Source organism: Syzygium oleosum, unplaced genomic scaffold (genome assembly GCF_021117445.2).
Source record: "Syzygium oleosum isolate NSW1041296 unplaced genomic scaffold, Sole_v2.1 Sole_v2.07, whole genome shotgun sequence".
NCBI lineage: Eukaryota > Viridiplantae > Streptophyta > Magnoliopsida > Myrtales > Myrtaceae > Syzygium > Syzygium oleosum.
The window spans coordinates 6,550,963-6,567,787 of record NW_026607491.1 but is presented as its reverse complement, the minus strand read 5'-3'; the positions used below and the strand labels follow the sequence as shown (position 1 = coordinate 6,567,787).

The 16,825-nt window shown below is 43.2% G+C and overlaps 2 protein-coding genes across 4 annotated transcripts; both read left to right on the top strand.

The window, feature by feature from the left end:
• The first annotated feature begins 901 nt into the window (after positions 1 to 901).
• LOC115673309 (F-box protein At-B-like) lies at positions 902 to 3,736 on the top strand. The gene is made up of 4 exons (XM_030595447.2): positions 902 to 1,177; positions 1,301 to 1,512; positions 1,979 to 2,069; positions 2,271 to 3,736. Exons 1-4 carry the CDS (start codon positions 917 to 919, stop codon positions 3,624 to 3,626), a joined length of 1,920 nt encoding a protein of 639 aa, XP_030451307.1. The 5' UTR covers positions 902 to 916; the 3' UTR covers positions 3,627 to 3,736.
• A 3,332-nt stretch (positions 3,737 to 7,068) lies between these two features.
• Positions 7,069 to 13,083, top strand: LOC115675068 (nuclear transcription factor Y subunit A-1-like). 3 transcript variants are annotated; one of them, XM_056313192.1, is made up of 6 exons: positions 7,069 to 7,228; positions 8,420 to 8,777; positions 10,476 to 10,585; positions 10,740 to 10,811; positions 11,767 to 11,928; positions 12,268 to 13,083. In XM_056313192.1, exons 2-6 carry the CDS (start codon positions 8,450 to 8,452, stop codon positions 12,643 to 12,645), a joined length of 1,050 nt encoding a protein of 349 aa, XP_056169167.1. In that variant the 5' UTR covers positions 7,069 to 7,228; positions 8,420 to 8,449; the 3' UTR covers positions 12,646 to 13,083. The 3 variants fall into 3 exon arrangements, with proteins under 3 accessions (XP_056169167.1, XP_030453537.1, XP_030453546.1); XM_030597677.2 differs by having other exon boundaries at positions 10,473 to 10,585; XM_030597686.2 differs by having other exon boundaries at positions 7,080 to 7,228; positions 8,423 to 8,777; positions 10,473 to 10,585.
• The last annotated feature ends 3,742 nt before the right edge of the window (positions 13,084 to 16,825 follow it).

The window sequence follows — 16,825 nt, the reverse complement described above, 5'->3', positions numbered from 1 at the left end:
TCTGGTGATCACAAATACAAATGACATCTCATCTGAATCGTTCTAGAACAGTCGCATAAATTGTTAAGCTATTCACAAACCATCCCGTCATCATGATTAAGAAGAAGCTCTGCCTGAAAACAGAAAAATTTACCTGCGTGCCATTCCATGGATACCCATGGAAGCAGAATACCGATCCTCCATAGCCGCGGTCGCCGGAATCCCAAAGCTACGAGCGTGAGAGAAAATGGGTTTAAATAGAGCACCCATACTCCTCTCTCTCCCCTCCATTACAACATCTCCACGGCCGTCGACGGCGTCGCCGGAATCCCAAAGCTACAAGCGAGAGAGCGAGCGAGCGAGAGAGAAGATGGGTTTAGCAGATGAAGCTACGAAAGCCGATGAGATGAGCGTTTGCACTGGAATTTCAGTGTGTTTGGAAAGTCAAGATTCAATTTTTAGGCGCCAAAAGGAAATCACTTCCCCATCAAAATCGTCCGAGCCCGAAATCGGAACCCGAGGCAGGCGGTTTCTCCAGACGGTTTCTGAAGCCGAAGTCGGAAAGGCGAGGCCGGAGGCCAAGAAGAAGAAGGAGGGGAGGGCTTCGGGTGAGCTCGGGAGAGGAAGAGAGAATGGGTTGCAGAAGAGAGAGAAGGCAAAAGACCTCCTTCACGTTACAGAAAGGAGAGAGGAGAGAGGAGAGAGAGCGAGGCGCAGAGGTAATAAATATTTACTGTGGTCAGTACTTTCCCCCCAACCAGCCAGAGGAGAGAGACAAAAGGACTTCCTTCCATTGCCACGTCACGCGACACATGTCGTCTTTTGGGTGGAACACGCACGCCACGTAGGACGATGACGTGGTGTTTGGTAACCACTGAATATTTTCTCCGCTCGCTGGCTCCCGAGAAGAATCCCAATCAAATGTTTCACGCCTCCAATGGAAGCTTCGAATTCCAGTGATCCAAGGGGCACGAGCTCGAAGAAGTCGACGGCGACGGCGACGGCGACGGCGACGGCGACCGGCGGCGATGGCGGAAGTAGCGGCGGCGGACTCGAGGCCCTTCCCGCCCCTCTCCTCGTCCACGACGTCCTCCTCCGGCTGGATTTGGAGTCCCTCTCCTCCGCCGCCTGCGCCTCCAAAACCCTACGCTCCTCCGCCGCTGACGCCCTCTCCTCTCTCTCCTCGCTCCAGCTCGCGGTGAGTTCGAAGCTATCTCTCCGCATCCGCACGGGCATCGATTTCTAGATTGTGTAATCGAGTCCATGGCGCGGGGCTTCTGGTTGTGATTTCGGATCTGTAACTGCGCAAAAAAAATGGCAGGGCTTCTCGCCGGATGTTCGAACTCTCGGTCGCGTTCTCTCCGCGTGCGGCGGCGTCACGAGCCTCACGATCAACTGCCTCCGACTCCGGGTGGATTGTTGCGCGCTCGAAGGCTTCCTTGGCCCGCATATTCGCGAGCTGAACTTGCTATGCTGCGCCGCGATGTCGCCGAGCGCTCTTGGCTCGATTGGCCGGAAATGCCCCAATTTGAGGTATACCGACCTACCTTCCTCCCGGAATAATTTATCTAGAAAGCATCGTTTTGTCTCCGTTGTTCTTGCTCGATCATTGGGTTTTCAAGATTTTACTTTTGTGCATTTCTGAATTGGATAAGACAGAGGCGCCGTGCTGCTCGTGTATGTGCTTGAATTGTGCCGTCTGTCAATCTAAATCGACAGCTCACTTCCCCTCCATTGTTACTACCGTGGCAGAGTTTCGGGGATTTATGTTTACTTTAAAGTTATGCTTAGAGGAACAATTGCTGGACATTGATAGTGTCCATAAAGACCTCAATTCGAGGTTTAACATCTTTTCGGGTGAATGTTAGATACTCGTTATATGAAGTATGCCTCCAAGATTTGTAGTAAACTGCAGTCACGACTTCAGCAGGCACGTAAGTCATGTTGGTCTGGATCAATTCAGTGCGGTATGATATTCTCTCCGTGTCACTTCTGACAGGGTGCTGATGTTGGAGTGGGCAGAGTGTGGCACATTCGACGAATTCACTGGGAATTTTCAGCAAATGTTAAGCTGTTGTGTACACTTGGAGGTAATACAGTGGGACCGGGTTGTTTTCTTAACTTTCATTTCTCAGTCATTGAAGACTTACCTTTGACAAGCTTCTCTGGAAGGACCAAGAGTTGCGGTACAGTGTATTACATGAAGTGTAGAGGGACTGATGGCTCCCTGTATGCTCTCTCTTTGGTGGACATGTTGCGTGCTAGAACTGATTCTGTTTCTTATTATACAGTCTCTTTGTCTAAAGATTCGAGGCGCAGAAGGCCCCGGGTATGCTTTTTACTCGGGAAGCTGGCCCAAAAGTATCAAGGTCCTGAAGCTGCAGCCAGCGCTTGAAGATGATATGATCAGTCTGGTGAAGGAAATCGCAGGAAATGAGAACTGGCCTGAGGTCATTAAGTTTCCCTCTCTGCCATCTACATGCTCGCTTCAAAGCTTATCGCTTCATGTGAGTACCATATCAGACAAGCTTGTCACCACCATCGCTGAGTCCATGCCTTGTTTGTTGGAGTTGGATCTCGAAGATAGGCCATGGAAAGACCTACTACCACACAGTGATTTGACCAATGCCGGAATTCAGTCTTTGGGCTCTTGCAAACAATTGAAAAGCCTTTCTCTTTCACGAAATAGACAAAACTGCCAGGCATCTTTTAAAAGAGTCAACGACATGGGTATTTTCCTACTCTCTGAGGGCTGCAAGGGCCTAGAATCTGTACAGCTCTCTGGCTTTTCAAAAGTCAGTGATGCTGGTTTCGCGTCATTTTTTCATTCTTGCAAGAACTTGAAGAAGTTTGAGGTGCGCAACTCCCAGTCTATGTCTGATTTGGCTTTCCATGATCTGACCGAGGCCCCGTGTTCTTTGACCGAACTGAGAATTCTATCATGCAATCTCATAACCAGCGAGACAGTGAAGAAGTTGGCGTTGTCCAGTAACTTGGAGATTCTTGATCTCTCGGGCTGCCGGAGCATAGCAGATTCGAGTTTTTATTCCATATCGTCTCTTAAAATGCTGAACACGTTGGATCTAGTGGGAGCAGATATAACAGATAGTGGTATGTTGACGCTCGGCCAAGCGAGCGCGCCTATTCAGCGTTTGTCCCTTAGACGCTGTAGGAGGGTAACAGATAGAGGGATATCTCAATTGCTGAATAGTGGAGGGATCATTAGCAAGACATTATCCAGCGTAGATTTGGGTTACCTGCCATTTGTGTCGGACAAAGCCGTACATACTATTGCCTTTGCCGGCGTGGCCATCACGGAACTGTGCATCAGGTCTTGTTTCTTTGTGACCGACTCCTCGATGGAAGCTTTGGCGAGGAAGGGGAGTCTCGAAGATGGAAGTCGACCGATTAGGAGGCTTGATCTTTTCAGCTGCATCAGGTTGTCTGTTGAGTCGCTCCAGATGCTGAAAATGCCTTTGTTTCGTGGGCTACGTTGGGTCGGTGTCGGCCGGACTTGCTTGGCAGATAAAGGAGGGGGTGTCTTATCTGAAATTTACGAGGAGCGGCCATGGTTGACCGTCTGTACCGGCGGTTGCGAAATGGGATGCCGAGTTGGGTGGGAGTATCACGGAGCATCTTCAGAGTGAAGTTTGGTATGATATGTTGGAATGGAAGTCTCTTTTGGTTTCAAAATTTGTCAACAGTATCCATTATGAAGCTTACCAAATTACGTTCCAGTTTACCAATATTTATTTCTTCATTACGTTACCAACTTGCATTTGGATTTTACCAAATCTCTATGAATTTACGTGCGTATAGTTGGTAAGTTTGTAAAATTATCATAATGCCTCGATATCGTTAGTCCTAGCAAATATAAAATTCGACTATAACAAGTTCCTCAAAAATACCCGTCAAGCATACTCAATAGCTCCAAAACTTGAGAATTACGGATGCTACGAGAGAGCAGTGTATTTGAAAATCAAATTTTTTTTTCTAATCAGTTGCCTTAAAAGGTGTCTTGAGGTACTCGCTCAATCATCGAAATCGTTTTGCAGATTGTTATCAACCTGTAATTTCAATACTGGATCGCTAGAATATTGTCTACCTAATGATTTTACGGTTTTCGCTCTCTAGTAAACTTGATAAGAACATAATGACATCTAAAGGCTGGATTTAGGAAGCGTCAAACAAAAGTTTCGAATCCGCGATTCACCGATAAAATAAACTCCTCCCGACTTTGTCGTTAGTGGCTATCATAGGGCAGCCCGGAGGGGAAAGGGCCTAAATATTTACACGTCTTTCTCCATGCCTGTCTGCCCAACAAACTCGTGACCCGTGGACTGTTAGGTTATATGATCAGGCCTAATCGCGGATTAGGCAATATCTTATCATCGTAAATCTAAAGTGGACAAGAAGACCCCCGTAAACGACTGATTGGAACAATCTGTTCACGAAATCGACGGTTGCTGCACTGTCCACGAACATGCGTCCCCATGAGGCGACATATTTTATGAATTTCCCCCCCAAAGAAGAAGGAAGAAAACGACAAACGATGGGATGGGCGGTCGAAAAAGCTGCACGTGTCTCATGATTCGTGACGTCGCGCCTGCCTGCCGTTACACGTGCCCCCCGTAATTTGTCCAGTCAAGTGCGTGTCTGTCACGTGGGTCTCCGGTTTGTTTTTTTGGGGGAGGTTTTATTTGGAGGGGGGGGGGGGGGTGGTTTTGATAAACTCACCGACGTTGGAGTAGTTGGTTCGTTCCGCGGACGGTATCTATAATTGGGATAACGATACAAAACGGTCTCTACCTTTTAGCTCAATATATAATGTGATTTTTAAATTTTTAATTTATTTAATATAGTCTTTGAACTTTAGCTCAATGTGTAATATAATTTATAAACTTTTAATTTATTCAATGTGATCTTTAGAATTTCGGTACGTTCAATTTAGCCCATGAACTTTACAATTTCAAATTAAGGATGCGGTCATTTCGAAATTGACATGCGGGGACAGGTTTTCCCTTTGTGTCCCAAATCATTAAGTTGACAAATTTTCATTGGCATAATTGTCCTGGAGCGATCGAAATCGAGACGAATTATTGAAATTAGTCGAACTTTCTTTATTACGACCGAGGCAAATGTCGGCCCAATTCATTTACGGAGATATGAACTATGGTCATGATACGTCGACCGTGATATCGTTCGTAACGATCCGACTTAGATTCATGTGAGTGGCCGATTCCATAATAAAAGAACATTCGAGCGGTGTATGTCGAAGGATATGAGTCTCGTATGCTCGAATCATTGCAATATTAAATCTGTAGGTGCCATTGCGCAAAGCTTGGTGAGGTTGGCTTGGGCACTTGCACTACTTTTTAGCTCTATCACCTCGAAGTGAATGGGTGCACCCCTTTGTGATGATGAAAATCTAATTAGTAGTAGTCTAAACCCTAAGTCGAGGAGCACGACACGACTAATGTAGGAAATTATGATTAGAAACAATATACCTATTTTCATAAGTTGGGAAAAATGATTGCCAACCGAAGAAATCCAAGATCCTTTTCTTTCCTTGAATGGGCAATGACTTAATGATTGTCCGAGGGGGAATATGTTGTAATAAAATACTTAAAATCTAAAGTGAAATTCACATGATCGAACGTAAGTTTCTTTTGTCCTTTTATCAATTTAAACTAGACTATTAGCTACGCACGTCCATGATGGTGGGAGGCTACATGGGAAGAAGAGCGTAATATTTTTTGGAACAAATTTGGTGATTATTTAATGGAGTGGAGATAATGCTAACGGATAGTTATTAGATACCTATGAAGTGGGTTAGTTTTTGGGATAATGACACAAACAGTCCTTGAACTTTGGTCCAGTGTGTAATGCGGTCCCTAAACTTTTAATCTGTTCAATGTTGTCCATGAACTTTAACTTAATGTTCAATGTGCTCCATGAACTTTTAAATTATTTAATGTGGTCTTTGGATTTTTAGTACGTGTTCAATGTAATCCCTAAACTACCATTAATTCAAGTTCAGAGACTACATATAGTTCATGAACTACAATGAACATAGGATTATTCGTATTATTTTCCCTAAGTTTTTGGGTCAACGACGCTAAACACATCATGTCAAGGAACGGATTATATCTGCGATTGTGCTTAATTATGTTTAACTCAAGTCCTTCCATTGAAATAATCATGCGGTCCCTCTCGATCGGGGCAAGCCAGGCTCGAGCGAAACGGCGCCTTTCGGCCCTATTTAGACCCGTCAACTGGATGGGTCGGGTCGGGGTTTGTGTCGGGTCGAAAAATGGTCCAATCCAAATAGTGACTCATACCTAACTCGACTCATATTACTAAAATACTTCCATATTTAACCAGATTTAGAAATAAAGAGAGAGCCATAGAGGTGGGTTTCGTGTTTAGTAAGTCGCGAACCCCTTTAACACCCATATTATTTTAGACTTTAACATTTTAAACCCATGTACGACTCATGTACCGAACATAACTAACCCACGTAATACCAAAGTCAGCTGATCACATATGGATTAAAAAAAATGACCCGTTTCGGCATATCCCGACCTATACAGCTCATTACGGAACCCGCTCATTCAAATACGAATCAAAAAGAAAAAAAGGAAAAAAGAATCTCCCAGGCCGGGCGGGCGGGCTCGAAAGGGCCGACCGGGTCCTACCGAGGAAAGCACGGACCGAAAAAGACACACCAAATGGTCATCCGGAAAAGAAAAAGAAAAAGAAAGAAGAAAGAAAAAATAAAAAAGAAAATCGGGAAATTGGAAAATAGGAGGGAGGGACCGGGGGAGTGGTGGTGACGAAGATGAGTAGAAGGCTGGCCTGTCACCCACGTGTCTGGGATACGACGGCTTTGTGAGACACGAAGGGGTACACGTCGGGTGATGCAATCATCACCCCCTGCCCCCCCCCCCCCCCTATCTCTCTCTCTCTCTCTTCTCTCGCTTGTGAATAAAAGGGAATAAAAATAAATAAAAGAAAGCCGCTTTTTATATTATGTTATTAGAGAGTAAACAAACACAACCCCACACACACTGAGCCACTACAAAAAAACAGAAAAAAAAAGAAAAGAATCATATCTGTTTTTTCCCTCGAAGAATCGCTGGAGAAACCGGATTGACTTTCCCCTCGAATTCTCTCCCGGAAAATCCGAACCCTTGCTCGGGGGTGCCGCCGGAATCCCAGGGCTCCGCCTCTCCTCCGCCGCCGTCCGGTGAGTTCGGATTCAGTTTCCGCGTCGGAATTCTCAAGAGGAATCCCGCTCTTTTCGACTTGGGTTTCGGTGGTGGTGGTGGTGGGGGTTGCTGCATGCGGGTGTTTTAGGGTTTCGTGCATGCGGATTCTGGGTGCTGAATCGCTAGTCGCCCGCGCGGTTCTTTAGCTTCTCCGAGCTCGTTTTTTTTCTTTTTTTTGGGGGGGTTGCGATTCGGGGGCGGGGGTCTCGTTGGTTACGCTGTGGAGGGTGTGTGTGGATGGATGGTCGTGTCGCGAGTTCGAGCTGTGTTTTGTTTCCTGGGGGAGGGTGAAGTAGCGCTTTTGGCTTGTGCTCTGCTTTGTTGCTGATGAGTTATGGAGAGAGAGAGAGAGAGAGAGGGTGGGGGGGAAGGGGGGGGGGGAGGATCGAGTTGGAGACACTGTGCCGGGCGGGGTCTGTTTTTGTTTGACTTCAGAAGTGGGGGGAAGGGAGTTAGGATCAAGTGATGCTGTGGTTTTGCTGGAGATTGGCGGTGTCGTGGGCGTCGATTTTCGAGCCGGATAGTGTTGGTGCGAGTGGGTAGAAGTCGCTGGACTTGGAAAGTGTCAAGTTGGAGCAGGGGGTGGTATTGCGTTGACTGTCTTCCAGAGATCCCCATTGAGAAGTGGGGATTCTAACGGATAGTGAATTTTAATTTTCCTGCAGCTGATGAAAGGGAGTTGTTTACTGTTTTTTTTTTTTTTTTCCTGTAGCTGATGAAAGGGAAAAATGTTTGTTTCCAAGATCATTTTCGAGAGATCTCGATTATATCTTCTGCTGACACACCGTTTCTGTATACACTTTGCAAAGTAGCTGAGCAACACGTCTTTTGAAATTTGGAGGAATTTAACGAACTCAGTGTGATCTTGTTGCGGAAATGTGTTTCGTTTGTGGAATTTTGGCTAATTATCTCTCGTGTATGCCAGTGACTGTGTTATGCATACGATACAATACTAGATGATATGAGAATTGATCTTCGATGTAACTTGAATTAGTAAAGAAATGTTGGAACCACTATACCAATGCTACAAGTTCTGCGGGGTGGAATAATTATGGCTGCATGAACGGAAAAAGTTCGCCTGTGATACATATGTGCTAGTGTTTCTCCCATTTTATATGGAACCACTATCTGTTCATTGATTTTCCCCATTCTTGTTGTCATATTCTCAGCAGGTCCATCTCGGTTTCAAATGCTGTTATATGGTTGGCTGTGATCCAACATATTGTCGGAGAGCAATAGAATCTGGCGTTATGCAGCCGAAGTCTGAAAGTTCAAACAGGGTAGAGGCTCATCCACATATCATCCAAACTAGTGCAGTATTCACCGAACCCTGGTGGCGTGGCATAGGATATAATCCTACTTCTCCAGCTGATCCAGGAAGAAATGAAACCCATGCGCCTTTAGGATGCATAAATGGTGGTTCAGAGTCCAATGGTGGTCAATCACAGTCAAACGAGGAAAGAGTTGAGGAAGATGACGATGACGATAATGTCAAAGGATCAGGGAACCCTGCATGCTCAGGAGCAGGTAGAGTCGCATAATTGCATTCCTGGAACTGTATATACTCATTTTACATTCTAGATTCTGTGGAGATCGGTTGGATCATTGCTTCATGTCATTATCGCAGCATTAACTCTTCCCTCTCATGTTATTTGTATTTTTAACCTTCTCTCATGTTCCAATTATCTCAACCTTAATTGGGTGAGGCCTTTCGTAAGTTATACTTTTCATATCCGCCCATACATTATTGCTCAACCAGGCACCAGCAGCCATTTCCTGTATGATTAATTAGGAGTGCATGTGATAATGCGAGCAACACATCCATAGCTGTTTTTGCTCCTGCTCAAACAGTTGGCCTACTGGGGACTAGTTGAAGTCTACTTTCTATGGAGAGGTTGAATTGGTCCACATGTGCACTTTCCTCTGAAAGATTGGATATTGTCTCCTTCTGTAGTCAGATTTTCATCTGGTAATGCTCTTCGTTTTATGGGACCTGCATTTAGGTCCTTGGGGGGAGAGGGAAAATCTCGGTCTAATGTGTATCGGGCGTGAAGCCATCTCATGTCGACATGGTGTCATCATGTGATTAAGGTATCCGTAGAACTAGGACTGCATGTAATAATGCGACCAATACATCCGTAGCCGTTTTTGCTCCTGCACAAACAGTCGGCCTATTGGGGACTAGTTGCAGTCTACTTTCTATGGAGAGGTTGCATTGGTCCACACATGCATGTTCCTCCGAAAGATTGGATATTGTCCTACTGTAGTCGGATTTTCATCTGGTAACACTCTTCGTTTTATGGGACCTGCATTTAGGTCCTTGTGGGGAGAGGGAAAATCTTGGTCTAATGTGTATCAGGCACGAAACCATCTCATGTTGACATGGTTTCATCAAATGATTAAGGTATCCGTAGAACTATAGAAAGTCTACCTGAAAAATTAGCAATTAATTCAGAATAGATTTTAGTATCATCCATAAGGTTGTTTTTTTTTTTGGTAAAGGTAAGATAGTCCATAAGGTTGTTTACTTGTGCTCAAATGCAGATAGTCTTAAACAGTACTGGCAAGTACAGTGATGTAGTTTTTCCTTCTGTTTATCCAATCAGATCTCTTTGTCTCAATTCTCTTTCCTTAAATTCTTTTACCTTTTTTTTAAAAAGTCAAAAGATATTATGTCTTTCGCTAGTCTTTGTTATTTTCTGTGGACTATTTCCTAATTGTAACATATCTATGTGTTCTTATACGGTATGGGGAGCTTTTCTAGAAGCAGAATTTGTTGTCTTAAACTGAATTTAGAGAACCACTGGGGATCTATTAATGGTGCCTGTTGGATTGGGGAATGATGGCATAAGCTTTTCCCTAGGTTGTGGGTGAACATTTCTTGTGCTTGATCTGTGTCTCCATACACTGTATATGTATCATGTTCACGTTTGAAATTCTTTAAAAATATTGTTAGAATTGCTGCAAGGCTGTTAAAAGATGCAAATAGATCATCCCTTCTTCCCTTTCTTTGTGATACTGAAAGTACCTTGTTATTAATCAGCTCTCATTCTATCTCAGAAGACTCTGGCTGAAGCTTTATTTTAAGATTTATTGTTTATCTAGATACAGATGGCGCACTTCAATTCCTTTGGTCATCAGGTCTTGCATGTTCTGTTTGAAGTAAAATCATACATGATCTTCTCGTTATCTTAGATTTATGCCTAGTGTACATTGTTTCAGTAGGAAATCAAGGACAAGAGCCTCAAAATGGGCATGGTGCTCCCCCTATACTTACCATGCGTGATGATGGCCTTGCACAACCTCCCCAGCTAGAACTTGTCGGTCACACAATTGTGAGTCCCTTTCTTTTTGTTGTTCTCTCTGAGTTTGGTTCTGGCTAGTTTGGATTCTGTATGGTCAAATTCTGTGTTGTTTCGAAAGAGTTGGAATGTTTCTTGCTTATCGCGTTATTAAGAGATCCCTGGCGTTCTTGTAACTGTTTTTCAGGCATGTGCATCTAGTCCTTATCAAGATCCATATTATGGGGGGATAATGGCACCATATGGGCATCAGTCAATGGTTCGTACCCCTCAAATCTCATTCAATACAACACCGACCTATTATGCGCTAGCTTTCATTCCGGTGCATGCACAGTTATCACAAATTGTTTTTAGAAAAAGAATCCGAAAAGATCGTTCCTTCTGGTAGATTGCAAGAAGAAATATGTGAGGAAGTAGTAAGTCTGGCTGGCCTTTATGCTATCTTTTTTAATATTAGTTTTTTCTTTTAGCTTTTGACCGCTTCCTTCATTTCCATTGAAGCAGTCCTAAATTGCAGATTGCTTCGTCAATTGTATAATATTCATAGAGGTGACATTCAAGTACATTGATGCTAAGACTAGATGATAAGGAACATAAGTCCTTGGTGATGGGGGTGCTGGCGAAGTAACTAGCTAGCTGCTCCATTGGTGATGGCGGTGTTGTTGAGATAATGTAGCTTGTTGGGTAGGTATAATATCTACTGCTGAAGTAGCGACATCTTTCCACGAATCTCCGTAAGGTAATATGCATATGTCAACAGTAGATACTTCCTAGGACAAGGGTATATGGGTAATTGTGCAGTTAAGCTTGAAATGTCAATTTAGAAAAGAAATCAAAGATTGATGCTCAGCTTTGCTTCTCACACATAAGGCATTGTGATGCTTCAAATCATTTATATTGACTTCAGGTCTTTTTGGATCTCTATGGTGCTTGTTTCTTATATTTGTCAAGTTATATTTGGTAGTTTCCTACTAGAGGGTGAGATGAAGGGAGAACATATGAGAGAAAATCTTTGCTACACTTCTAACAATTTTTCCATGTTTATCTTTAATTGTGTTTATTGCAATTAATAAGGAGCACTGAAAATTGCTGTTAATTGTGCCAAAGGTCTCCCTTGTTCACCCCTTGTTTATGTTGTATGAGGTGCTCTGTAACACAATAGATACATATCTGAATTCTGGGTTATGCCATCTGAGAGATCTTGGATTGGGCAGGCTTATCCTTTTGTCGGTATTCCTCATGCTAGGATGCCTCTGCCCCTTGACCTGGCACAGGAGCCTGTTTATGTAAATGCTAAGCAGTTTCAGGGGATTTTGAGACGAAGACAAGCACGTGCTAAAGCTGAGCTTGAAAAGAAGCTTATCAAGAATAGAAAGGTGAATTGCATTTGTTTTTTTTTTTTTGCTTGTTGATTTGGAAGTTCCTTTGGCTTTTGCCAGTTATAAAAATTGGTTATGAGGCTTTTTTTTTTTATTTGAAGGTATTCTGCTCGTGTTTGCTTCCTTAGGCACATGCTATACTGTCATTAAATGCTATTTTTAGGAAATTCTTTTTTGCGGGAAATTGTCTGACTGCACACTTCACCTTCGTTACAACTTTTGCAGCTATCTCAACTTTTAATTCAGTGGGGATAAACTTAATTGATATCTTTTCATTGCTTGTTCTCTAACACGGTGTCGTTACTTTCTCTTGTTTTGGTTTAATTGGATCTATAGCCGTATCTTCATGAGTCGCGGCACCAGCATGCCATGAGAAGAGCCAGGGGAAGTGGAGGGCGCTTTGCTAAGAAAAGTGAAAACGATGCTTCGAATGATGCAGCTGAAGAGAAGGGCACAAACTCTGGTCCGGCTCTGTCTTCCCAATCTGCCAGTTCATCGGGCTCTGAACCTTTGGCACCTGACTCCTCTGAAACCTGGAATTCATCTAGTAGTCACATGGCAGGAAGGTCGCAAGCGCATGGAACTCACGGAGGTCATGACTACGTGAATGGGAACAGCCAGTACCAAAATCACAGCCACTTCCAGGCCTCAGCATATTCAAATGAAAGGGAGAGAGACCGCTTTGGCCAGCAACCCAGAGAGCGTCTTCGCTAGCCGGGTTCAAGAACCCTGCATGGGTCCCATGGTGCAAGGTATTGGGCCCACCTCTAAATATGTAAGAAGGCTGGTGTCATGGTTTCGATCCCGCAATTCTTGGCAATCTATTTGCTGGGCGGCAATTCATTCTTGGCTTTTGTTCTTTGTGTTTGTGGGTGCTTGTTGGATAAAAGGAGGTTCTGAGGAGGAGACGAGGAATATGGGCATGTGAGATTGTGGATGTCTACTTCCTCATTTTCCCCCAACCTTCCTTGTTCCTTTAGTCTGTGTACAGGAGTAGGTCTCTCTGTTGTGAACTTTAGACTGCAATTTTAGCTTTTAGTCAAGACAGGACATCCTCTTAATGCTTGAATTTTAGGTCATCACAGCTGAGAAAAAATAATGACGACTTTGATGAACTGATTTTTCTATTTGTACCGGATTTTCTTTTTAGCATGGTGCTCGTGAGACTCTTGCCTGCCTGTTATCTATCTTGGCACTAACATGCTCTTGCCAGGACCTGAATATGATGTGTCGTATTGCGAATAGAATGTTTTGCAGGTTGATGTTTACTTTAGTTGATGCTGAAGCCGAGTCTCGAGCATTTCAAACAAATTTTGCCTTATTTACTGGGAACAAGAGATGTTTGCAAGGGTTTTACATTACAGAGGTGTTAAAAGTCTTTGTTTCTTGTGATGTATACACTTAGAGTGGCTGACGCAGTGAGTGAGAATAGTTGCCCTTTTTTTGAGGAGGTAGAACTCGGTTCCCGTCTGAAGTAAGTGCTTCCATATTTTTTTGAAGTGGCAAAACAAAACCCAGCACTGAGGGCATATTTTAAGAAGATTTTGGCAAATGGATTGGGTATTCGGAGCCTGTTGGGTAATTGCTTTTTTAGCTGCAATTATAGCTAAGAAAGTAACATGATTACAAAACATTCTATTCTTATGAAGTGCAAGGCCTGTGAAATAGTCATTTCTTTTGTAGATAAAGTACGAACGTTTCCGGCATGGCAAGAGAATCAATTGTGTCCCAAATCAAGTTTCTCGATTCGATGAACTTTTGAGAAAAAGGGGTTGGAGATTGAGTTTAGAACTGGCCACGTAGTTACTTGAAATCTCATTCCTTGAAAGATGACTAGTGAAATATTGAGAAGATTCTTGCCATTTCGTATTTTACTAGTTTGAACACTGCACCCTAAATTTACCAAATTCATCTCTCCAATTCGTCTTTCTATAAGGGTCGCTCTCGAAATCATTAAGATTTTGTCAGCATGAATCATGGGATTCGTTCACCTTACATTGTGGCTAAGAGGTATATATCGTGGAGCTGTTTCAAGTAAGCTATTTTCACTCGTTCTTGATCGAATTGTCGCAGAAGAGAGCTTTAAACTTATGTGTCGGCAAAAACACGCTCAATCATCGCAAAACAATCAAAGCACAACCAGATGCAACTGAATGCGAATCGATTACCCAAGGTTTTAATGTGATGTTACGACGAGCCTCTAGACGATTTCAACTTGTTCCATCGAACTTGCTTGCGAAATTTGGATGGGGGTTCGAGAATCCTGTTTTCTCAATATAGTCGGCTCCAAACCTCACGTGTCGCCGCTCCGGTGCTCGAGCGGAGTGCTCAAAACAAAAGAAGGGTCACGAGGGATCGATTAATATGATAGCGCTGAGATTGTGAACCCGCACGAGTCCACGTTCATTGGATTCTCTTCATTCATGTTGGCACGAGCTCAGACAATCACGCACCTTCCCTCCTCACCCTCTCTGACAAATATTCATACTGATCTCAACCTTTGCATTGGACAGGACAATGGACAATCCACTGTTCCGTTCTATTGTTTTCTTCCTCTTGTATTTTCTCTCCTGTCGAATTGAATATCTAAGTCTCTCTCCCTACATTTGCCCCCACAGATCTCATTAGGTCATTATTAAACTTCTGATTTGAACACAAGCATTCAACCATTATGGGCGAAACACTATCTTGGAAAGAAAAGATTATGCTGACACCATTTTGATTGTAGAGACCTAAAAGCCATGACACATCGCATTCGGGTATATCTACGGTTTCTTATTTATACACATGCACAGAAATTTTCACAAATGAAGAAACAACTATATGTATTACCCACTTTCTACTGTGATAAAATCCAGCACCATATCAAGTACAGCAGAAACAGAAAACGTGAAAAAGTAAATCAAATTCCTATGATCACAAAGACACAGGAAAAACCTAAGACTTTTTGATTGTGCAAGCTAAAACCATATCCTATAAACATGAAACACCGAAAAGGGACATGATCATCAGATTGATTCGGAAAAGATGCCCGGCATTTTAAACAGATAAGCCGTGATGAGCAAAGAAGAAGAGCTCGATATCTGGGGAAGCAAAGAATGAGATTGGACTCCTCTGCAAGCTGCTCGAGCGATTCGACTCGCAAACCCTTTTCTTCATCGGCGCGGGCGGGCACGTTCGGATCTTCGGTATGCGAAACCTCTTGCCTTTTGGCGTCGAGCAGGAGAAATCGGTACTGATAGGACTCTCATTGGTTGAGTTGTGATCACCCATTTTGGCAAGCTTTTGATCCGAGCTTGTGGTGGAGGAAGTGAAACTGAGAGGCGTGTGGTTTTGCGTTTCTTGGCCGTTCACTTGCACGACCTTCTCCTGATTGTGATGGGCTTTTCTCGGTTTTCTCATCGTGCTCCTCCTTTTCACTCTCCTCCTGCTGTTAGGCGCCATAGTGGAATGAGAGAAGCCAAACCCAACAGTGAAACTCTCTGGTGTGAATGGAAGAACAGTTTCCAACTAAAAACAGAAGAAAGAAGAAGACCCAGAAAGCGTTTATGGATTGATGAGAATATGTACTTCAAAGGGAAGGGAAGAAGTGGACGGATCTCAGAGAAACACAGAGAGAGAGAGGGTAGTAACTGCTTGTGCAACAAACCCTAATGGATTCTACGTACAGAGAAAAGATGCTGAGATTTGACTGAAGATGATGAGCAAAAGTGGGAACTTTCTCTGGGAGACAAACCAGAGACACAGGCACCCTTTTGAATGAAAAGAAATTCTAGCAGAGATTTAAGAAATCAACCCAACAGATAAAAGCATATTGATTGAATCTGTAAAAAATTGGATCTTCAATATGCTAGAGAGAGAGAGAGAGAGAGAGAGAGAGAGAGAGAGTTCAAATTCTGTGCTGTGCTCTCCAAATTATATTAGGAAGGAAGGATATATCTTGGGTAAGATAGGCGGCAATCTTACAAAAATTCTAGTAAACCAGTGAGTATTGACCTTTAGATTATGTGGGTTCTATATTATACTGATCTGATTTAAGAAATTTAGCATATGTATGAAGTGTTATCTTGCAGATTACGCCAAAATATCAAGTATCTTTTTTATTAAGATACACATTTCTTAAGATAGATTAATTCGATTTTCATAAATTATGTTTTCAGATGGGTTTCATTTATCTTTCAAATTTAGTAAGTAGAAATGCCATTGTGGGAATAAAATTCGATCTCATCTCTTTTCTTCCCCTTCCCTCCAATTTTTGAACCCTCTACCGCAACCGTACTGCCTCCAAAACTTACTATTGATGACCTCAACATTATTGCATATTAGAAAATGAAAAAAAAAAAGATAGCATGATAAACTTTCCTATGAAGAAAAAAATTGGTACTATTCCACGGGTGCTTATTTTAATTTAGGGTAACCAAGTCCTGTGTCCGGAGTCCCTGGTTCGTGGAGGTAAAGTGATTTCCCGCGCTTTACCGAGTCCTAATTGAATTATACTAATGACTCAAAGACAATGAACGAATTAACGAGAGAAACCAAGTTGTGATCGATTGGGTTCGGAAGAGTAAGTCGTGAACCGAAGCGTACGAGTCCCCTCGCGCAAAGGATTACTTGTGCTCGCCCAACAATACGTCAGCACTCTCGAGCAGGTTGCAACGTGCAGAAAATCAAGCCCCCAAACACCATTAGATGGAGGCAAATTTTGGGGTTTGGACCTCACAAAAATGATGCTTCGGATGGAATTTCATGACTTTCTGTGCACGATGCGCTTAGGTAGGATCACAATCTCTTAAAGGAGTGTCTGCTGAGTGCCAACGCAGGGACGTTTGACAGTTAAAAAAAAGAATTCATCCCTGTCTGTCAAGTGAATTTTTTTACTATGTTTCTGCTCCAT